Source organism: Bombina bombina, chromosome 5, assembly GCF_027579735.1.
Source record: "Bombina bombina isolate aBomBom1 chromosome 5, aBomBom1.pri, whole genome shotgun sequence".
In the NCBI taxonomy this organism is placed as follows: domain Eukaryota; kingdom Metazoa; phylum Chordata; class Amphibia; order Anura; family Bombinatoridae; genus Bombina; species Bombina bombina.
The window spans coordinates 433,329,250-433,354,149 of record NC_069503.1 but is presented as its reverse complement, the minus strand read 5'-3'; the positions used below and the strand labels follow the sequence as shown (position 1 = coordinate 433,354,149).

The window sequence follows — 24,900 nt, the reverse complement described above, 5'->3', positions numbered from 1 at the left end:
TCTCAGGCAGCAGATGGATGAAGACTTCTGCCTGGAGGCTGATGATCTTAGCATTTGTCACTAAGATCCAGAGCAGTTCCCACAGAGGCTGAGGGGTACAAAAAACTTCAGTGTGAGGAACGTTTTCATTCTATATAGCAGTGAGGTATGTTCAGTCATTTTTTTCCTGCAGAGACTGTCGGCTAGATTTAGAGTTTTGTCGGTAATGACCCACGTAGCTAACGCTGGCTTTTTTCTGGCCGCACCTCTAAAATAACTCTGGTATTGAGAGTCCACAGAATGGCTGCGTTAGGCTCCAAAAAGGGAGCGTACAGGCATATTGAACGCTACTGCAACTCTCTATACCAGAGTTGCTTACGGACGCGGCCAGCCTCAAAAACGTGCTCGTGCACGATTCCCCCATAGGAAACAATGGGGCTGTTTGAGCTGGAAAAAAAACTAACACCTGCAAAAAAGCCGCGTTCAGCTCCTAACGCAGCCCCATTGTTTGCTATGGGGAAACACTTCCTACGTCTGCACCTAACACCCTAACATGTACCCCGAGTCTAAACACCCCTAACCTTACACTTATTAACCTCTAATGTGCCGCCCCCGCTATCGCTGACCCCTGCATATTATTATTAACCCCTAATCTGCCGCTCCGTAAACCGCCGCTGCTTACATTATCCCTATGTACCCCTAATCTGCTGTCCCTAACACCGCCGACCCCTATATTATATTTATTAACCCCTAATCTGCCGCCCACAACGTCGCCCCCATCTGCCTACACTTATTAACCCCTAATCTGCCGAGCGGAGCTCACCGCTATTCTAATAAATGTATTAACCCCTAAAGCTAATTCTAACCCTAACCCTAACATCCCCCTAAATTAAATATAATTTTATTCTAACAAAATAAATTAACTCTTATTAAATAACTTATTCCTATTTAAAGCTAAATACTTATCTGTAAAATAAACCCTAATATAGCTACAATATAAATTATAATTACATTGTAGCTATTTTAGGATTAATATTTATTTTACAGGCAACTTTGTAATTATTTTAACCAGGTACAATAGCTATTAAATAGTTAAGAACTATTTAATAGTTACCTATTTAAAATAATAACAAAATTACAGGTAAAATAAATCCTAACCTAAGTTACAATTAAACCTAACACTACACTATCATTAAATTAATTAAATAAAATATCTACAATTACCTACAATTAAACCTAACACTACACTATCAATACATTAATTAAATACAATATCTACAAATAACTACAATGAAATAAACTAACTAAAGTACAAAAAATAAAAAAGAACTAAGTTACAAAAAATAAAAAAATATTTAGAAACATAAGAAAAATCTTACAACAATTTTAAACTAATTACACCTACTCTAAGCCCCCTAATAAAATAACAAAGCCCCCAAAATAAAAAAATGCCCTACCCTATTCTAAATTACTAAAGTTCAAAGCTCTTTTACCTTACCAGCCGAGAACAGGGCCCTTTGCGGGGCATGCCCCAAGAAGTTCAGCTCTTTTGCCTGTAAAAAAAAACATACAATACCCCCCCCCCCCAACATTACAACCCACCACCCACATACCCCTAATCTAACCCAAACCCCCCTTAAATAAACCTAACACTAAGCCCCTGAAGATCTTCCTACCTTATCTTCACCATACCAGGTTCACCGATCGGTCCAGAAGAGCTCCTCCGATGTCCTGATCCAAGCCCAAGCGGGGGACTGAAGATGTCCATGATCGGGTAGAAGTCTTCATCCAAGCGGGGCAGAAGAGGTCTTCCATCCGATTGAAGTGTTCATCCAAGCGGCATCTTCTATCGTCATCCATCCAGAGCAGAGCGGCAGCATCCTGAAGACCTCCGACGCGGAACATCCATCCTGGCCGACGACTGAACGACGAATGATGGTTCCTTTAAATGACGTCATCCAAGATGGCGTCCCTCGAATTCCGATTGGCTGATAGGATTCTATCAGCCAATAGGAATTAAGGTAGGAATATTCTGATTGGCTGATGGAATCAGCCAATCAGAATCAAGTTCAATCCGATTGGCTGATCCAATCAGCCAATCAGATTGAGCTCGCATTCTATTGGCTGTTCCGATCAGCCAATAGAATGCGAGCTCAATCTGATTGGCTGATTGGATCAGCCAATCGGATTGAACTTGATTCTGATTGGCTGATTCCATCAGCCAATCAGAATATTCCTACCTTAATTCTGATTGGCTGATAGAATCCTATCAGCCAATCGGAATTCGAGGGATGCCATCTTGGATGACGTCATTTAAAGGAACCGTCATTCGTCGTTCAGTCGTCGGCCAGGATGGATGTTCCGCGTCGGAGGTCTTCAGGATGCTGCCGCTCCGCTCTGGATGGATGACGATAGAAGATGCCGCTTGGATGAACACTTCAATCGGATGGAAGACCTCTTCTGCCCCGCTTGGATGAAGACTTCTACCGGATCATGGACATCTTCAGCCTCCCGCTTGGGCTTGGATCAGGACATCGGAGGAGCTCTTCTGGACCGATCGATGAACCTGGTATGGTGAAGATAAGGTAGGAAGATCTTCAGGGGCTTAGTGTTAGGTTTATTTAAGGGGGGTTTGGGTTAGATTAGGGGTATGTGGGTGGTGGGTTGTAATTTTGGGGGGGGGGTATTGTATGGTTTTTTTTTACAGGCAAAAGAGCTGAACTTCTTGGGGCATGCCCCGCAAAGGGCCCTGTTCAGGGCTGGTAAGGTAAAAGAGCTTTGAACTTTAGTAATTTAGAATAGGGTAGGGCATTTTTTTATTTTGGGGGGCTTTGTTATTTTATTAGGGGGCTTAGAGTAGGTGTAATTAGTTTAAAATTGTTGCAATATATTTCTAATGTTTGTAAATATTTTTTTATTTTTTGTAACTTAGTTCTTTTTTATTTTTTGTACTTTAGTTAGTTTATTTCATTGTATTTATTTGTAGGAATTGTATTTAATTTATTTATTGATAGTGTAGTGTTAGGTTTAATTGTAGATAATTATAGGTATTTTATTTAATTTATTTATTGATAGTGTAGTGTTAGGTTTAATTGTAACTTAGGTTATGATTTATTTTACAGGTAAATTTGTAATTATTTTAACTATTTTAGCTATTAAATAGTTCTTAACTATTTAATAGCTATTGTACCTGGTTAAAATAATTACAAAGTTGCCTGTAAAATAAATATTAATCCTAAAATAGCTATAATGTAATTATAATTTATATTGTAGCTATATTAGGATTTATTTTACAGGTAAGTATTTAGCTTTAAATAGGAATAATTTATTTAATAAGAGTTAATTAATTTCGTTAGATTAAAATTATATTTAACTTAGGGGGGTGTTAGTGTTAGGGTTAGACTTAGCTTTAGGGGTTAATACATTTATTAGAATAGCGGTGAGCTCCAGTCGGCAGATTAGGGGTTAATAATTGAAGTTAGGTGTCAGCGATGTTAGGGAGGGCAGATTAGGGGTTAATACTATTTATTATAGGGTTAGTGAGGCGGATTAGGCGTTAATAACTTTATTATAGTAGCGGTGCGGTCCGCTCGGCAGATTAAGGGTTAATAAGTGTAGGCAGGTGGAGGCGACGTTGAGGGGGGCAGATTAGGGGTTAATAAATATAATATAGGGGTCGGCGGTGTTAGGGGCAGCAGATTAGGGGTACATAAGGATAACTTAAGTAGCGGCGCTTTGCGGTCGGCAGATTAGGGGTTAATTATTGTAGGTAGTTGGCGGCGACGTTGTGGGGGGCAGATTAGGGGTTAATAAATATAATACAGGGGTCGGCAGTGTTAGGGGCAGCAGATTAGGGGTACAAGTATAACGTAGGTGGCGGTCGGCAGATTAGGGGTTAAAAAAATGTAATCGAGTGGCGGCGATGTGGGGGGACCTCAGTTTAGGGGTACATAGGTAGTTTATGGGTGTTAGTGTACTTTAGAGCACAGTAGTTAAGAGCTTTATGAACCGGCGTTAGCCCAAAAAGCTATTAACTCCTGTTTTTTTTCTGCGGCTGGAGTTTTGTTGTTAGATTTCTAACGCTCACTTCAGCCACGACTCTAAATACCGGAGTTAGAAAGATCCCATTGAAAAGATAGGATATGCAATTTACGTAAGGGGATCTGCGGTATGGAAAAGTCGCGGCTGAAAAGTGAGCGTTAGACCCTTTTTTGAATGACTCCAAATACCGGCGGTAGCCTAAAACCAGCGTTAGGAGCCTCTAACGCTGGTTTTCACGGCTACCGCCAAACTCTAAATCTAGGCCTGTGTTATTTCAGAAAGGCTGACAGTATCCCCATGAGGGTAAGGGTAAGCAGTAATCCTAAGAGTTATAGAAGGGTATTACTAAGCTTGCATAAGGGGCTAATTAAAAAATGGTTGACACTGAGTTTTGAATGTTTGTGGGCAAACGTTTTGTGAACTGAGAGTGCTGTTAACGTTTTTTGGGCAATAACATTTTTTGGCAACTTTATTGAGGGTACACTTGGCTTATTCTTTGGATCTCAGAACCCACATGGCTAGTTTGGAACCGCTATGGTGCGGTTCATTTAGGCTGACAAAACATCGAGTAGAGATGGGCGGGGCCTATTTTCACGCCTCAGATGCACAGTTGTATTTACTAAGCAAGCAGCAAGCTCCAACTCCGGAGGGCCCTTGTGGAAGTATTGGGCCAAATCGAAGCTTTAACCCCATTTTTACAATCCCTGAGGGCAGGTAGGTGCCACAGCAGGGCTGTGGCGAGGTGCTGGGGGTGTTTTTTCTGGATTTAGGCCTTATTATCGTTCTGGTTTTCACAATAAAGGGTTAAATGTTTGTTTTTCTTGTGGGGCAAACTTAACTACACAAATGGAGTCTTATGTCAAAAATTTGAAAAGATTGGTGTATTTTAAAGCAGTTTTGCAGAACGTGTATGCTTTTTTACTCTTAAAGTCGCAGTACCGTTTTTTAAGATTGTTATTTTTTCACTAAATAAAGTGTTTTCAAGCTTGTTTGTGGTCATTGCTAGCCTGTTCAACATGTCTGACATTGAGGAAAGTCAATGTTAAATGTGTTTAGAAGCCATTGTGGAACCCCCACTTAGAATGTGTCCCTCATGCACTGAAAGGTCAGTAAAGTGCAAAGAACATATTTTAGCTAATAAAAGTATGTCGCAGGATGATTCTCAGTCAGAAGGGAAACAGGTTATGCCATCTACTTCTCCCCAAGTGTCACAACCATTAACGCCCGCACAAGTGATGCCAAGTACTTCTAGTGCGTCTAATTCTTTCACCCTGCAAGATATGGCCGCAGTTATGAATACTACTCTCACAGAGGTTTTATCTAAGCTGCCTGGGTTGCAGGGGAAGCGCAGTAGGTCTGGTGTGAGAACAAATGCTAAGCCCTCTGACGCTTTATTAGCCATATCCGATGTACCCTACACAATGTTCTGAGTTGGGGGTGAGGGATTTGCTGTCTGAGGGAGAGATTTCTGATTCAGGAAAGATGTTCCCTCAGACAGACTCAGATATGATGACTAATAAATTTAAACTAGAACACCTCTGCTTGTTGCTCAGGGAGGTTTTAGCGACTCTGGATGATTGTGACCCTATTGTAGTTCCAGAGAAATTGTGTAAAATGGACAGATATCTAGAGGTTCCTGCCTACACTAATGTTTTTCCGGTCACTAAGAGGATTTCGGACATTGTTACTAAGGAGTGGGATAGACCAGGTATTCCGTTCGCTCCCCCTCCTACTTTTAAGAAAATGTTTCCCATATCCGACACCATGCGGGATTCGTGGCAAACAGTCCCTAAGGTGTAGGGAGCTATTTCTACCCTGGCTAAGCATACAACTATACCTATTGAGGACAGTTGTGCTTTCAAAGATCCTATGGATAAAAAATTAGAGGGTCTGCTAAAGAAAATATTTGTTCATCAGGGTTTTCTTCTGCAACTTATAGCTTGCATTGTTCCTGTAACTACTGCAGCTGATTTTTGGTTCGAGGCTCTGGAGGAGGCTCTTCAGGTTGAGACCCCATTAGATGATATTCTGGATAGAATTAGGGCTCTCAAGCTAGCTAATTATTTAATTACAGATGCCGCTTTTCAACTGGCTAAATTAGCGGCTAAGAATTCAGGTTTTGCCATTTTAGCACGTAGAGCATTATGGCTTAAGTCCTGGTCTGCTGATGTCTCATCAAAATCTAAGCTTTTAGCTATCCCTTTCCAAGGTAAGACCCTATTCGGGCCTGAACTGAAAGAGATCATTTCAGACATCACTGGAGGAAAGGGCCATGCCCTTCCTCAGGATAAGACAAATAAGATGAGAACCAAACAAAATAATTTTCATTCCTTTCGAAACTTCAAAGGTGGTCCCTCTACCTCCTCCCCTGCTGCAAAACAAGAGGGGAATTTTGCTCAATCCAAGTCAGTCTGGAGACCTAACCAGACTTGGAACAAAGATAAACAGGCCAAGAAGCCCGCTGCTGCCACCAAGACAGCATGTAGGGGTAGCCCCCAATCCGGGACCGGATCTAGTAGGGGGCAGACTTTCTCTCTTTGCTCAGGCTTGGGCAAGAGATGTTTAGGACTCCTGGGCTTTAGAAATTGTAACCCAGGGGTATTTTCTAGATTTCAAAGATTCTCCTCCAAGGGGGAGATTCCATCTTTCTCAATATTCTGTAAACCAGACAAAAAGAGAGGCGTTCTTACGCTGTGTAGAAGACCTATATACCATGGGAGTGATCCGCCCAGTTTCGAAAACAGAATAGGGGCAGGGGTTTTACTCCAATCTGTTTGTGGTTCCCAAAACCTTCAGACCAATTTTAGATCTCAAGATCCTAAACAAATTCCTCAGAGTCACATCCTTCAAGATGGAGACCATTCGGACTATTTTACCAATGATCCAGGAGGGTTAATATATGACCACCGTGGATTTAAAGGATGCGTATCTACACATCCCTATCCACAAAGATCATCACCAGTTCCTCAGGTTCGCCTTTCTGGAGAATTTTCACAAAGGTGCTAGGGTCCCTTCTGGCGGTTCTAAGGCCGTGGGGCATAGCAGTGGTGCCTTATCTGGACGATATCTTAATTCAGGCATCAACTTACCAACTAGCCAAGTCTCACACGGACATCGTGTTGGCTTTTCTAAGATCTCACGGGTGGAAGGTGAATGTTAAAAAAGATTTCACTTATCCCTCTCACAAGAGTTCCATTCCTGGGAACTCTGATAGATTCGGTGGACATGAAAAAATTTCTGACAGAGGTCAGGAAATCAAAGATTTTAACCTCGGCCGTCAGTGGCTCAGTGTATGGAGGTAATCGACTAATGGTAGCGGCAATGGACATAGTTCCGTTTGCTCGCTTGCATTTCAGACCACTGCAACTATGCATGCTCAAACAGTGGAATGGGGATTATGCAGATTTATTTCCTCAGATAAATCTGGATCAAGAGACCAGAGACTCTCTTCTTTGGTGGTTGTCACAGGATCATCTGTCCCAGGGAATGTGTTTCCGCAGGCCAGCATGGGTCATAGTGACGACGGACGCCAGCCTTTTGGGCTGGGGTGCAGTCTGGAATTCCCTGAAAGCACAGGGTTTGTGGACTGAGAGCGATATTCAACGCGCTTCAGGCATGGCCTCAGCTGGCTTCGGCCAGATTCATAAGATTCCAATTGGACAATATCACGACTGTAGCATATATCAATCATCAGGGGGGAACAAAGAGTTCTCTAGCAATGATAGAGGTTACCAAAATAATTCGATGGGCAGAGACTCTCTCTTGCCATCTATCAGCAATCTATATCCCAGGAGTGGAGAACTGGGAAGCGGATTTTCTAAGTCGTCAGACTTTTCATCCGGGGGAGTGGGAACTCCATCCGGAGCTGTTTGCACAATTGATTCAGCAATGGGGCACACCAGAATTGGATCTGATGGCATCTCGTCAGAATGCCAAACTTCCTTGTTACGGGTCCAGATCAAGGGATCCTCAGGCAGTACTGATAGATGCTCTAGCAGTACCCTGGTCGTTCAACCTGGCTTATGTGTTTCCACCATTTGCTCTCCTTCCTCGTTTGATTGCCAGAATCAAACAGGAGAGAGCTTCAGTGATTTTGATAGCACCTGCGTGGTCACGCAGGACTTGGTATGCAGACCTGGTGGACATGTCATCTCTTCCACCATGGACTCTGCCACTGAGACAGGACCTTCTGATTCAAGGTCCGTTCCAGCATCCAAATCTAGTTTCTCTGCGGCTGACTGCCTGGAGATTGAACGCTTGATTTTATCCAAGCAGGGATTCTCTGAGTCGGTCATAGATACCTTGATTCAGGCTCGAAAGCTTGTCACTAGGAAAATTTATCATAAGATATGGCGTAAATATCTTTATTGGTGCGAATCCAAAGGCTACTCATGGAGTAAGATCAGGACTCCTAGGACTGGAGAAGGGGCTATCAGCTAGTTCCTTAAAGGGACAGATATCTGCTTTATCAATTTTACTGCACAAGCGTCTGGCAGATGTTCCAGACGTTCAGTCGTTCTGTCAGGCTTTAGTTAGAATCAAGCCTGTGTTTAAACCTGTTCCTCCGCCATGGAGTTTGAATTTAGTTCTTAAAGTTCTTCAAGGGGTTCCGTTTGAACCTATGCATTCCATAGATATTAAGCTTCTATCTTGGAAAGTTCTGTTTTTAGTTGCTATCTTTTCGGCTCGAAGAGTTTCTGAACTATCTGCATTGCAATGCGACTCCCCTTATCTTGTCTCCCATGCTGATAAGGTGGTTTTGCGTACCAAACCTGGATTCCTTCCTAAGGTTGTTACTAATATGAATATTAATCAGGCAATTGTTGTTCCTTCTCTGTGTCCTAATCCTTCCTCTAAGAAGGAGCATCTGTTGCTCAACTTGGACGTGGTTCGTGCTTTGAAGTTTTACTTGCAAGCGACCAAAGATTTCCATCAAACATCTTCTTTGTTTGTTTTCTATTCTGGAAAACGTAGAGGTCAAAAAGCTACAGCTACCTCTCTTTTTGGCTGAAAAGCATCATCCGTTTGGCATACGAGACTGCTCGACAGCTGCCTCCTGAAAGAATTACAGCTTACTCTACTAGAGCGGTGGCTTCCACTTGGGCTTTTAAAAATGATGCTTCTGTTGAACAGATTTGTAAGGCTGCGACTTGGTCTTCGCTTCATACCTTTTCCAAATTTTACAAATTTGATACTTTTGCTTCTTCGGAGGCTATTTTTGGGAGAAAAGTTCTTCAAGCAGTGGTGCTTTCTGTTTAGCCATCTGTCTTGTCCCTCCCGTTCATCCGTGTCCTGTAGCTTTGGTATTGTATCCCACAAGTAAAATATGAATCTGTGGACTCGTCGTACCTTATAGAAGAACAGTACATTTATGCTTACCTGATAAATTAATTTCTTCTATGGTACGACGAGTCCACGGCCCGCCCTGTGATTTTAAGACAGATTATATTTTTTTATTTTAAACTTCAGTCACCTCTGCACCTTTTAGTTTCTCCTTTTTCTTCCTGTACCTTCGGTCGAATGACTGGGGGGTGGAGCTAAGGGAGGAGCTATATAGACAGCTCTGCTGTGGTGCTCTTTGCCACTTCCTGTTAGCAGGAGGATAATATCCCACAAGTAAAGGATGAATCCGTGGACTTGTCGTACCATTGAAGAAATTCATTTATCAGGTAAGCATAAATTTACTTTTTTCTCGTTTAATGCACATTTCATGCAGGCAAACTCATGGGGGCCAATGCATCAAGCTCCGTATGAAGCTTGATGCAGCTGTTTCTGCTCATATGCTGTCGGCATTTATCGATGTGTGGCAAACACGATCCGCTACAGCGGATCTTCTCTGTCCACACATTGGTAAACCTACCCCATAAACTGAAGTGACTACTATATTACTGATCAATACAGTAAATAGATTAATAATTACACATTTTATATATATATATATATATATATATATATATATATATATATATATATATATATATACATACAGTATATATATCTATATCTACCTGGGTGTTTGCTCTTGTATAATAGCAATAATTAAACTGCGATACATTTAGAGGATATTCTTAAAATCAGCCAAGAAAATCCTGTGGGTGCTGTAGTTTGATTTTTGATATATATATATATATATATATATATATATATATATATATATATATATCTTGTAAAGTAAGAATTTCCGGGTAAAACTGACATTTCCCAAGTGGCTGTGGGTAAATCCTGATGCACTGTAATTCCCCCGTCTACACTATTTCTTTTGCCTCCGCCTGGCGGGCTCAAGGAAGGAGCCCCGCTGATCGTCTGGCATCCACCCCAAATGAACCTTGGGGAATAAGGTTTACAAGGGGGTTTTGCCCTCCTTGAACCCCCAGGCGAAGGCAAAAAAGATTGTGATGAAGGGGGAATTACAGTGCATGCTATAAATGTTAGATGCGGTGACTCCGTACTCTGAGGGAATTTATGATCATGCTTAAGGCTTTACGCACAGCCACTTGGGTAATGTCCGTTTTACCTGGGTAATCCTAGGATTACCCAATATTGGACTTTACCCAAAACATATACTGTATCTACACAAACACACATATACACCTCAGGACCTGATGTGGATCCTATTGGATTCAAATAAAGTAGGCACACAGGATTCTTTGTAAACATCTTTAACTCTATGAGTATATACAACGGAGATAATTTAATTTTGGCTGTATTAAAAAGATAAATCAGTTAATAAATTGTAGAAAATATATAAATTGAACATCAACTCACAGTATTGATGCTGGACGGTAACATTGGTATCATTTGTAAATGGAGCAAGGGTGGGACGAACAATGCTTGGAGTAGGAACAACTGTAAATGAAAATAATAAAAAAATTAATTATTTAAAACTGTGGTTTTATTTTACAGTGATTTAATGGAATTTAAATAACAAAGCAACAAATCATAATGAGAAGTTTGATGAAATCATAGATATATTTATATCTAATTATGAAGCTCTAGAAGTTTTTTCTCTTAATTTGTATCTAAATATACATTCCATTAGATTTATAATACAAAAGGTATTTTTAAAAATAAACTACATATAAATATACCATGAGGTCTAGATGATGCATTAAACAAATGCTGCATAATATTCACATACGAGTAGGAGAAACATACAACAACAGATGTTTTCCTAATATCTTCTAATCATAAAACCTAATAAATAAATACATTGTTGACTAAGCTTTAACTTTAAACCTCCTTAACATTACTGCATGTAAAATCACAGGCTGTGGAAGAATATGCAATAAGCAGAATTTAAAGTGGTATCTAGTTTAAAAAATACTTCCCATCTGCTGCCACTTGTTATTAGTTAGAGATTTCACAGATCTCACACTTAATAAATACCTATGCCTTCCAGGATAGGAGGACCTGCCTTATTGAGTGAGACCTGTAGGTGGAATCAGTGGAGTTTTATTGGTTGTGTCATAATCATCAGGGGCATGGTAATGGTTCAAACAGAGTTTGGGATGATTGGGTGGAGTGTGAGGGGGATCAGGAGAGAATTGGAGTGAAGTTGGGGTGGTCACTGGCTTCATTTAAAAGCAAGATCCTTATAGAAAAAGGAATGAGGAAGACAGAAGAGTTGTGCAAAGCTCCAAATTTGTTAGTCCCTGCAATGCCAAAAAAAAAACAGGATTTGTCCTATTATATCATTTGCTTCAACAAAGATTTGAAATTACTTAAAATGCAAACATTTCAGGAATAGACAAGTTATAAATAGGATACAATTTTCTTTAAGATCAACCCATATTCTGTGAACCATAACCTCATATTAAATTATGTATCTATTTATTGTGTTATTTATTGTGTTATTGCAATATCTGTTTCATAATAATAATTTATTTTTGATTTGCATAAAGTGAAAAACTGATTTGAAATCAGTCAGTATTTCCCTACTGTTGTAAACATGTATATTCCTGAATAGCAGTATAATTATATTGAGTATATATGCACAGATAATTACCCACCACATATGTTCATGTATAGACTAGCTGCTATTCTCCCCTCCCCAGCACTTGGGCCCTGGTGCCACTGCACCTACTGCACAAAACATAGTTCTTCCCCTGCACCTGTGTCAGTTAACTTTAAGCCAAATGGGTTGTATATATGTTAAATCATATCTATTTACACTGTTATTGCATATTATTATTATTATTATTGGTTATTTGTAGAGCGCCAACAGATTCTGCAGCGCTGTTATTGCATACTGATTGAGTTTGTCTACAAATGATTTTCTTGGAATATAATTAAATGTCAGAATAACAAGTTGTAAAATAATTATTTATTTAAAACTAGTACTAAAGCCCGTGTACACGGGCCATTTATTGCAGTACAGCGGTCCCACCCCTTGCACTCTCCCCCCTCTCTTTTGCTCTCTCTTCCCCCCTCTCTTTTGCTTTCTCTCCCCCCCTCTCCTTTGCTCTCTCTCTCCCCTCTTTTGCTCTCTCTCTCCCCTCTTTGGCTCTCTCCCTCCTTTCTTTTGCTCTCTCTCCCCCCTCTTTTGTTCTCTCCCCCCCTCTTTGGCTCTCTCCCCCCCTCTTTGGCTCTCCTCCCCCCTCTTTGGCTCTCCCCCCCCTCTTTGGCTCTCTCCCCCCCCCCCTCTTTGGCTCTCTCCCCTCTTTTGCTCTCTCTCCTCTTTGGCTCTCTCTCTCCCCCCTCTTTGGCTCTCCCCCCCCCCTTTGGCTCTCTCCCCCCCCTCTTTGGCTCTCTCCCCCCCTCTTTGGCTCTCCCCCCCCCCACTTTGGCTCTCCCCCCCCCCTCTTTGGCTCTCTCTCCCCCCCTCTTTGGCTCTCTCTCCCCCCTCTTTGGCTGTCTCTCCCCCCTCTTTGGCTCTCTCTCCTTTTTGGCTCTTTTTCCTCTTTGGCTCTCTCTCGCTCCCCCCCCTTCTCTTTGGCTCTCCCCCCCCCTTCTCTTTGGCTCTCCCCCCCCTTCTCTTTGGCTCTCCTCCCCCCTTCTCTTTGGCTCTCCTCCCCCCTTCTCTTTGGCTCTCCCCCCCTTCTCTTTGGCTCTCCCCCCCTTCTCTTTGGCTCTCCCCCCCTTCTCTTTGGCTCTCCCCCCCCCTTCTCTTTGGCTCTCCCCCCCCCTTCTCTTTGGCTCTCCCCCCCCTTCTCTTTGGCTCTCCCCCCCCCCTTCTCTTTGGCTCTCCCCCCCCTTCTCTTTGGCTCTCCCCCCCCCCTTCTCTTTGGCTCTCCCCCCCCCTTCTCTTTGGCTCTCCCCCCCTTCTCTTTGGCTCTCCCCCCCCCTTCTCTTTGGCTCTCCTCCCCCTTCTCTTTGGCTCTCCTCCCCCTTCTCTTTGGCTCTCCTCCCCCTTCTCTTTGGCTCTCCTCCCCCTTCTCTTTGGCTCTCCTCCCCCTTCTCTTTGGCTCTCCTCCCCCTTCTCTTTGGCTCCCCCCCCCTTCTCTTTGGCTCCCCCCCTTCTCTTTGGCTCCCCCCTCTTCTCTTTGGCTCCCCCCCTTCTCTTTGGCTCCCCCCTTCTCTTTGGCTCCCCCCCTCTTCTCTTTGGCTCCCCCCCTCTTCTCTTTGCCTCCCCCCTCTATTCTTTGGCTCCCCCCCCTTCTCTTTGGCTCCCCCCCTTCTCTTTGGCTCCCCCCCTCCTCTTTGGCTCCCCCCCCTCCTCTTTGGCTCCCCCCCTTCTCTTTGGCCCCCCCCTTCTCTTTGGCTCCCCCCCTTCTCTTTGGCTCCCCCCCTTCTCTTTGGCTCCCCCCCCTTCTCTTTGGCTCCCCCCCTTCTCTTTGGCTCCCCCCCTTCTCTTTGGCTCCCCCCCCTTCTCTTTGGCTCCCCCCCTTCTCTTTGGCTCCCCCCCTTCTCTTTGGCTCCCCCCCTTCTCTTTGGCTCCCCCCCTTCTCTTTGGCTCCCCCCTTCTCTTTGGCTCCCCCCCTTCTCTTTGGCTCCCCCCTTCTCTTTGGCTCCCCCCCCTTCTCTTTGGTTCCCCCCCCCTTCTCTTTGGCTCCCCCCCTTCTCTTTGGCTCCCCCCCTTCTCTTTGGCTCCCCCCTTCTCTTTGGCTCCCCCCCTTCTCTTTGGCTCCCCCCCTTCTCTTTGGCTCCCCCCCCCTTTGGCTCTCCCCCCCCCCCTTGGCTCTCTCCCCCCCCCCTTTGGCTCTCTCCCCCCCTCTTTGGCCCTTCTCCCCCCCTCTCCTGCTCCCTCTCTGGCTCTGTCTTCATATCGCGGGACCCCGCCCGGCCACGCCCCATCGTGACGACGCCCGACCACGCCCCTCGTGACGCCCGGTCACGCCCCTCGCAACGCCCGGCCACGCCCCCATCGCAACGCTCCCGTCGGTCACAAACAGCTGTGAGGTCTGGGGAGTGTGTGGCCGCTTCTCACGCAGCAGACCTCACAGCTGTTGAGTAGCTTACCTCGCGCTCCCCAGACCTCACAGCTCTTTGTGTACCTCGCGCTCCCTATCTCAAGGCCAAGTGTTTGTCTCTACTGCGCATGACGGCTTCAGACAAACACTTTATAATAACCTTTTATAATATAGGATAAGTATGCGTTAGAGGGCTACAAAAATGATTAGGCAGCGGAACATGCCTAGGTATTAAGAAAATGCTTGGTAACATCTTTATCCATTCCCATGTTCTCTCCAGGATGTCCCTATAAAGGCTATCGTGTGCCAAAGCCAAAACTAGCCAAAACTGGTTTGTGTATACTAGCATTGACAAGTATTTGACATATTGGTTCCAGGAGTTTGAGCCCTTTGCAACTTTTGTCAAAGTTTTTGAAGTTAATATTTTTTCTGGAGCAATTATTTCACTCGGATTTGGAGGAACAACATCATCAGTGGTGAAATTTGGAGAGACAACATCTGTTTTTACATTTTATTGCCCTTGATATATGTATTAGAGGATAAATGAACTGTAAATGAAGTGCATAATAAAACTACATGTAAAAAATGCAGTGTCATGCCTCTTCTCTGTTGTCATATTATGTCCAGAGACAGAGTGGGGCTGTTGAGGTGTTAGGCAGTTGTCTTGTCATTGTGCTATATTATGCCTGTGGTTTTGGCTTGGTTTTGTGATAACTTCTCTTGTGTTTTTTTGTTTTGTTTTGCTTTTCTAGCTCCATCTGTCTGCAGCTGCTAGTAATTAGCAATCCCAGCAAGCCTATATAAGGCAGCACTTCCTGCTTCCCTTAGACATCTCTGTTGGGTATTCTCTAAACTTTTTTTCCCTGTAGATCTCTGTTTTATCTTGCAAATTGAAAGGTAGAGAGATTGTGTCAATATAACCAAACAATTATTACCCTAATAGATAAACACATGGATATGAAAATAGAGGTTATTTAGAGATTGTAAAATACTGTACTCCGTTTATAGGGCAATCTGACATGTTGGATTTAGTAAGTATTTACTTTTTAAAGTGTGCCCACTGCTAACTTTGACAGTGAAGTTTCCTAGTAAACTCCATTACTTTCTATGGCAGGCCTCTCGCACAAAACAGCCCCTTTTCTAGAGAATTTCCTGAGAGCAGTCCCTGTGAATGATGGCAAGGTTTTTCACATCTCATCCATTAAATATTAGATAAGCAGGCCCTAAGAAAGAGCTCCAACATTGGAAACACCAGTCTTTAAAATAAACTGAAGATCCTGATCAGCATTGTAAAAAATAGGAGCAAAACAGAATGCTGGTCAACGTTATAGGAAAAGCTATCCGTGGATGGTGAAATGTTTCAATAAAACATCTTTAGCGATTAACTAAGACTAAAAAACATTCACCTAGATTACGAGTTTTGTGTTACGGCTTTTAACGCTGAAAAAAATATGGCAATTTCAGCGTAGAAGCAGTAACGCACTATTACGAGTCTTGTCGGTATACTGTAGTTATACCGCAAGCATTTTAGCATTTAACTCAACATCCATTCCGCACTCAAAAAAATGATGTTTTTGCATGGGATTTTCATAGCGCCTGTATTACAGGTTGTGCAGGGAGGATTAAGAGCTTGTATTACAGCCTATATCGCAAACACTATATTAAAACTATTAACCCCTAATCTGCCGCCCACATCGCGACTATTAAATACATTTATTAACCCCTAATCTGACGTTCCTGACATCGCCGACACTATTAAAAATTATTAACCTCTTTTCCGCCACTCCCCGACATCAACACCACTATAATAAAGTTATTAACCCCTATTTTGCTCACTGACATCGCTGACACTATAATAAAGCAATTAAACTCTATTCCCGCTGGCCCCCCACATAGCAAAACACTAACTTTAAATTAAAATTACAATATAACTATATTTAAATAAATAAAAACTTACCTGTGAAATAAAAATAAACCTAACATTACTATTCTAATAAAATAAAAAAATACTACCAATTAAAAAAATCTAAAATTATAAAAAATAATAAACACTAAATTACTAAGAATAAAAAACACTAAACTTACAAAATAATAAATGAAATTAATCAAAAATAAAAACAATTACACATATTCTAATAGCCCTATAAAAATAAAAAAGCTCCCCTATAATAAAAACATCCCTAGCCTACAATAAACTACCATTATCCCTTAAAAGGGCCTTTTGTAGGGCATTGCCCTAAGTTAAAAAGCTCTTTTACCTGTAAAAAAAAAAAATACAAAGTCCCCTCAACAGTAAAACCCACCACCCAACCAACCCCCCAAAATAAAAAATCTAACTCTAAAAAAAATAAATAAGCTATCCATTGCCCCTAAAGGGCATTTGTATGGGCATTGTCCTTAAAAGGGCATTCAGCTCTTTTTCATTACCCTTAAAAGTGCATTTAGCTCTTTTTCAAAAGCCCAAACCCAAACACTAACCCCAGAATATCAACTCACGGTTGCTGATATCCAGGTGGTGTGAAGTCTTCATTCAGGCGGCGACATCTTCATCCATCGCGGGGGCATCGTCTATCTTCATCTCGGCGGAGTGGCGAAGACATCCAGCGAGGAGCGTCCTCTTCATAACGTCTCCTCTATACACTGCAGCTTCAATGCAAGGTAGCCATTTCAAAATAGTGTACCTTATATTCCTATTGCCTGATTTTATTCTTCAAATTCAAATCAGCCAATAGGATGAGAGCTTCTAAAATCCTATTGGCTGATCAAATCAGCCGCTCTGCTCCGCTCCACCGGGATTAAGATAGAAGATGCCCCCATGATGGATGAAGATGTCGCCACCTGGATGAAGACTTCTCGCCGCCTGGATGTCCGGACATCAGCAACCGTGAGTAGATATTCTGGGGTTAGTGTTAAGTATTTTTTTATTTTTTGGGGTGTTTTTTTTTTCAAATTAGGGTTTGGATTTTTGAAAAAGAGCTAAACGCCTTTTTTAGGGCATTGGCAAAGACCTGAATGCCCATTTAAGGGCAAAGCCCATACAAATGCCCCTTTAGGGGCAATGGGTAGCTTGTTTTTTTTTAGAGTTAGGTTTTTAATTTTGGGGGCTTGGTTGGGTGGGGGGGGTTTACAGGTAAAAGAGCTGTTTAATTTAGGGCAATGCCCTACAAAAGGCCCTTTTAAGGGCTATTGGTAGTTTATTGTAGACTAGGGGGTGATTTTACTTTGGGGGGTGTTTTTTATTTCTTTAGGGCTATTAGATTAGGTGTAATTGGTTTTATTTTTGATAATTTCATTTATTATTTTTTATAAGCTTAGTGTATTTTATTTTCCTAATTTAGTGTTTATTATTTTTTGTAATTTTAGATTTTTTAATGATTCTCATAGTGTTAGGTTTTTTTAAATTTGTAATTTCGATTTTTTAATTGGTAGTGTTTTTTATTTCACAGGTAAGTTTTTATTTATTTAAATATAGTTATATTGTAATTTTAATTTAAAGTTAGGGTGGGTGTTAGGCTTAGGGCTTAATAGTTTAATTCAGTTTTTTTGCATTGTGGGGGGTGGCGCTTTAGGGGTTAATTGGTTTATTTAGTGGCAGAGATGTGGGAGGCCAGAGGTTTAGGGTTAATAGCTTTATTTAGTTGTGGAGTTGTGGGAGGCCAAAGGTTTAGGTCTTAATAGGTTTATTTAGTTGCAGAGATGTGGAATGCCGGAAGTTTAGGGGTTAATAACTTTATTCTAGTTTTGACAATGTCGGGGAGCGACAGAATAGAGGTTAATAACGTTATTATAGTGGCGGAGATGTCGGGAAGCAGCAGAATAGGGGTTAATAACTTTATTTAGATGGTTGCAATGTCGGGGGCGGCGGATTAGGGGTGTTTAGACTTGGGGTTTATACTAGGGTGTTAGGTTTAAACGTAACTTTTTTTCCCCATAGACATCAATGGGGTTGCGTTACGAAGAATTTTCATTCCGCGATTGCAGGTGTTAGGATTTTTTCTATCACTCTCTCCTCATTGATGTCTATGGGGGAAAGCGTGCACAAGTATGTCAAAGCAGCACTTGGATTTTGTGCGGTATGGATCTTAACGCCACCATATCGCACGCACAAGGAGGCATTTAAGTAACTCAAAATGGCAGTCTTATGGAGGGTGAAATAATGCAACATTATGGCATTCGTTTTGCACCCTGTTTATCGCAAAACTTGTAATCTAGGTGATTGTAAACGTAACTTGATTCAATCAAGGATTGCTGGAAAATTGTTGTGGATTAATTTTAACACCCAATTTTAAAATAATATCCTTCTTGGAATACTAACTTACGAAAAAACAAACAAATATATTAATGTCCATTTTTCTCTTTCAATCCCCCTAAATATAAATGTTCAAGTTTAGAGGCTAAAGCAAGATTTTCTAGGAGTTGCATAGCATGCTGGAAATTGTAGTTTAATATTTCACTCTCAGCTTTGTGCCTCTGCAGTTCTGGACTATTTAACTCTGCATACATAGCAGTGGGAAGTGCACAAAGCGTTTGCATGAAGCCCCCATCTGTACAATGTGTGTATGAGCCCTTAGTACAAACAGGGGAATTCAGCTGGAAGGTCAGACCCTCTGCACAGGTAGGAGAAATACACTGTGCCAATAATCTTAAACTCTTCCATGACCACTATATTATATATCTATATACATGGTCAGAACCTCTGCACAATTAGGTGGTGCACTGTGCCAGTGATCTTAAACTGTACACCATGACCACCATATTATATATCTATAAGCATGATTAGACCCTCTGCACAGTTAGGTGGTGCACTGTGCCAGTGATCTTAAACTCTGCACCATGCCCTCCATATTATATATTATATATAAACTGTGCACCATAACCACCATATTATATATCTATATGCATGAGCATACCCTCTGCACATATATGTATTGTCAGACACTGCACAGGTGCTAGTAATGTTAAACTGTGCCCCATGAGCTTTCTCTCTCTCTCTCTCTCTCTCTCTCTCTCTCTCTCTATATATATATATATATATATATATATATATATATATATATATATATATATATATATATAAGAGCATCTGGGCTACATATCTAATGAAGTGCAATGCTCAGCACTATCAAGGCACTTTATTCAGGTGCATGACAAACAAGTACAGCACTTTAAATGGAATGCTATTGAGAGTATAAGTGTGCCTCGTAGAGGTGGTAGTAAATTAAAGATTTTGGAGAGACAGGAGATCTATTGGATCCACAAGCTGAAAACTTTGGTCCCAGGTGGATTTAATTCACAATTTGATGTGATTAATTACTGGGAGTAAGCTTGTGGATCAGATCTGTAGTCCTGTTTATCTTTACAGAATGATGTTTGAATAAGGTCAAATGATGAGGCAAAATACTAATGTATAAAGAAACACAAATACTGAAGACACTAACATTAAACTAAGTTTGGTGTATATGTTATACCAGTTTGATGTTGTGTTGCTATTTGTTTCCTTTATTTATATTTTTTATTCTTCATTGATCTTTTCTTGATTTTTCTTCATTTCTATCTTCATCTCTTTAATATTTAGAATTTAATGCTAAGTGAAGAAATGTAAAGACAAATACATCAATAATTGACTAGGGGCTAGCAAGGAGTGGTTGCTATAGTTCTATGACTGATAAAGTACAATGGTACATGCATCCAGTATTAAATTAATTATCTGTTGCCAAATCCATGTTAGTGTATTCCTAATATGAATTTAATCTGAAGATTTTCTTTTTCCCTTTTTTTCCCCTTTCTATGGTCCTTATGGTCTGATGAAATGTAATTATGTAAATAAATAAAATAGAATAATATGTTTAGCCATAAATATTTAACAATTGTAACAGCTATAAAATATATCTTTGTTGTATGTATTGTATAATTACTAACAGCTGGTAATTAAAGGGTTAAGGAGTGTTGATTTTAATGGGCGGATGAAAGCCCTATAAGAACACCTCCCATACACCAAGGGAGTATGTCTATGATTACGGCCGCAGAGGCTGAAACATGTAAGACTTAGTGTTAATTCTTTTAACCAGATGGAGCTCTGTCTTCAATACCTACTTTTTTTAAATTTGTGAATAAACTTTGATGTTTTAACGGACTTGGAGACGCCTGTATTCTATTTTTTCATTTCTGCATATTATCGAGGATTTGGGGTACTTCTTTTTTGGAAACCGGCGCACACAGTGACATCATTGACCCGGGACGGGGAAGGGGGAACGCAACGTCACGCTTCAACGGCTGTACGTGTGGAGAACAAGCCTTCACAACAGGAGCATCACATTTGGCTACAGCTTGTTCCGCGATTGTGGAGTGGAGGATCGGAGGGAGACATTAAAGGCTGCACAAATCTTTCAGAGGTCTACTGGCTAATACACGGGTATTACCACGGAGGGTTAGCTGAATCAAATAGCGACCCGGGAAGGAGTGAGTATGAGTATCCCGCTTTAGACTGGCATCCTCTGTTTCTGACTGCCGCTTGCAATCTATTTGCTATTTTGCTATTTTGCTTTTTGTCTACTGCTCTCTTGTCTCCATGTTAAAGCTGACTGTGAACACTCGCTTATAAAAGCTGGAATATAGACTGTGATTGCTTGTTCTTTTTTTCCCCCATCCATGCAAATAAGCTTGATATATGAAATTGTGCATTCTATCGCCCTGCAGCACTAACAAAAAAACTTTCTCTTCTTGCTTTGCTTAAATTTACCCCATTTTTTTGTTTAAGTGCGGTTGTGGGCTTTAGTAATTTTGTTCCTGGGACTTTCTATATTTGGATTGATTATTTATCAGTACTTTCATGATGTCACAAACAACAGAATCAGAGCTACCTATTACTAGCATATACAATGTGACTGGCAATTATTTTTCTTTGGCTAAGCTTGATGATTTGGACTTGCAAGGTCTGGAATTGGAAGATTTATTTGGTCTAGAGGGTCCTAATGCACAACTGAGTGATTTATTCATGCAAATGGAACAATTATGCTTAAAAGAACAAAGGCTGAAATTGGACTCTTGGACTTTGAACAAATATAGTGTGTTAAAAATGATACCCAGAGGTCTAAGAGTACTCAAATTTCCCACATTTGATGTTTCAGATGATATTTTTATTAGAGAATGGAATGAGGTTTTATCTGAATGCTCTCTACGCCTTATGCAATTATTGATTAAGTATAAGACAGCACAACTTATTTTGGTTAGACAACAAATAGAATGCATACAGTTGGAACTTAAGAAGTTTAAAGACATAGAGGGATATGGTGTTCTAGATAAAACATTACAAGATGTGGTTCAGTCCAATAAGAGTCAGATTATACAAACTAAACATACCAAATATCTGAGAGATAAAAATGATTATCAAAATGATCAAGTGTTCATCTGGCACAGGAGGAACCGTAGGAAACACAATAAGAGAAAAAATCAATCCTCTATTAAAAACACTGAGGATCAGATTGTGGGTAGCAGTAAGACCAATAAGGGTAACAAGAGAAGACACAATAAGAAATCTAAGGGCAACAGAAAAGTAACTTTCTCAGACACTGAGCCTGAAACCACAGATGATGATGGATCATTATCTGCTTTTTCTAGCTCATATGAGGAAAGTGGGGATTCAGACTTGGAGATCAATTCTGAACAGAATGAAAGATCAGAGGTTGTCCCTAATCAACAGGTACTGGCAATAGAGAATCAAACCCATAGTGAACAATTGGGAGCTAGATTAAAAACACCAAGTATTCAAAAGAACAAACAGCTAAGTTCTGTAAAACCTATCCTAGTGAACAAACAACAAACAGATACCCAGCATACACATGAAGTAAAGCAGCAGGATTTTCACAGGGATACGAATCAAGGAGAAGGGGGGGGGGTGTGAAAGCAACCCTACCCCTAAGGGGAAGGGGAAAATATATATTGAGGAACATAGTAACACAAAAGTAAATAATCAGGGTGTCATTAATATCTCATCCTATCAGTTAAGTGAAGCTGAGCACAAAGTCTTGAGATTAGGTTTAAATTTCTGTCCGAGCAGGGATTTCAATCTCTTCCAGACAATTCTTGACGTTAATAAGTTTGTGAGGATACTTACTCTCAAAAAATTCTATAAAGATTCACCTGATCAATTGGTTAAAGAAACACGAGAGAGTGGTCTGGGAGAGATTGATTTGCTTAACTTTGAGGATACCTGCGGTTTGCTTTCTTTAAGATCATTGGATAATGAAGGGGCTCCTGATATTCCGTATAATTGCTCAGGAGGTTTAACCACTAAAAGTAAATCTAACTTTTATCCTATTCAGTCTAGGGGTAAACAACTAGAGCTGTTTCATAAGAGGGTGCTTGAGGATTTGAATGCACTCTCACATGAGAAATCAGACGTGAAATCTAATCTTTCACGTAAAGAAAAACAGGCTATTAAATCTCTCCAAACAAACAAACAAATTGTAATACGCAATTCAGATAAAGGTGGAAGTATAGTGGTTATGGATAGGAGCTCCTATATATCCAAAGCATGTTGTCAACTGGACGATCCAAAGGTGTATACCTGCCTTAGCAATAATCCTACTGCTAGGTTCCAGAGAGAGTTAATGTCACTTTTGGACGATGGTGTGGAGATAGGCATCATTAATAGGAAAACTGCTATGGGCCTGAGCATTAGTGACCCTGTTTTGCCTATCTTCCACCACCTTCCAAAGGTGCACAAAGGTTTGCAGAATGTCAAAGGCCGTCCGATTGTGGCGGGTATTGGCTCATTACTCGAGCCTATCTCTGAATGGCTTGATATGTATCTGCAGCCGCTTGTAAATAAACTTCCCAGTTATATCATGGATACCTCACATGTCTTGAGACTGACTGATGATTTGAAATGGCAGCCTGGCTTTGTGTGGCTAACCATAGATGTTGTGTCGCTCTACTCAGCAATACCGCATTGTAAGGGTTTAGAAGCGATTTCCTTTTTTATTAACACCTATACAGATCTTAATGAAAACTTTAAATCATACATTATTCGTGTGGTTGAATTCCTTCTGAGTCATAATTTTTTTATGTTTGAGGGTGATTTCTATCTGCAAAGATGTGGAACGGCTATGGGGGCTAAGTTTGCCCCCTCCTATGCCAACCTGTTCACGGGTTGGTGGGAGCTGTTCCACGTCTTTGCGGATGGAAATCCCTTCATTAAGCATATCCAATTTTATAGGAGATTCATCGATGATCTCTTACTTGTCTGGCATGGGGATGAACAGACCATACTAGGGTTTATGGATTATTTGAACTCCAATGACAAAGGTTTGGAGTTCACCCATTGCTGGCACAAGTCTGAGATAGTGTTTCTTGATCTAGTGTTGAAAGCAACGCCCTCATCAAATGAGGTTACCACGACCCTACATCGTAAAGAAATTGCAGGTAACAGTTTACTTCACGCGCAAAGTGGACATCCTCAACATGTGTATAAAGGAATTGTCAAAGGACAATTTTTGCGCGTGAGGCGTAACTGTACCCTGCATTCTGACTTTGTTAAAGAGTCAATTGACCTGAGACAAAGGTTCATTGAGAGAGGTTATAATGTGGGGGTGATTGACTCAGTATATAGAGAGGTAGAAACTATGGATAGAAAAGTATTACTCAAAAATAGAAAACAGGGATGTAAAAGAAAAGATCTAAGATTTGTTACAAAATTTTCAAATCAATTCTCTGGAGTGTGTAATATCATCAAAAAGTACCTGCCTATTCTGTATGGGGATGATGATTTGAAACACATAGTTCAACAGGGATGTGACTTTGTTTACTCTAAAAATCTAACGATGGGCAACATGCTTTCACCAAGCATGTTGCCCATCACAGAAGCACGCAGCTCCTGGTTAGAAGTTGGAGGAACCTACAAATGTGGTGTTCCACGCTGTAAGTCCTGTACATACATAAAACAGGGTAATAACTTCACATCCTTTGTTACAAATGAGACCTTCTCCACTAGAGGCTGTGTTAAATGTACTTCCACCTATGTGATTTACCTAGTGGAATGCACTCAGCACAAGAAACAATACATTGGTTTAACTACAAGGGATATACGTTCCCGGATAAAAGAGCATCTGGGCTACATATCTAATGAAGTGCAATGCTCAGCACTATCAAGGCACTTTATTCAGGTGCATGACAAACAAGTACAGCACTTTAAATGGAATGCTATTGAGAGTATAAGTGTGCCTCGTAGAGGTGGTAGTAAATTAAAGATTTTGGAGAGACAGGAGATCTATTGGATCCACAAGCTGAAAACTTTGGTCCCAGGTGGATTTAATTCACAATTTGATGTGATTAATTACTGGGAGTAAGCTTGTGGATCAGATCTGTAGTCATGTTTATCTTTACAGAATGATGTTTGAATAAGGTCAAATGATGAGGCAAAATACTAATGTATAAAGAAACACAAATACTGAAGACACTAACATTAAACTGAGTTTGGTGTATATGTTATACCAGTTTGATGTTGTGTTGCTATTTGTTTCCTTTATTTATA

At 41.0% G+C, this 24,900-nt stretch overlaps 1 protein-coding gene across 1 annotated transcript in view; it reads right to left on the bottom strand.

The window, feature by feature from the left end:
• The window catches only part of COL6A6 (collagen type VI alpha 6 chain), a 308,945-nt gene that overhangs the window by 279,406 nt on the left and 4,639 nt on the right, over window positions 1-24,900 (bottom strand). Inside the window, exons 3-4 of the mRNA XM_053715748.1 lie at window positions 23,359-23,379; window positions 2,534-2,545 (exon numbers count right to left, since the gene is read on the bottom strand). Of these exons, the coding sequence (XP_053571723.1) occupies window positions 2,534-2,545; window positions 23,359-23,379 (33 nt within the window). The remainder of the gene's footprint in view (window positions 1-2,533; window positions 2,546-23,358; window positions 23,380-24,900) is intronic.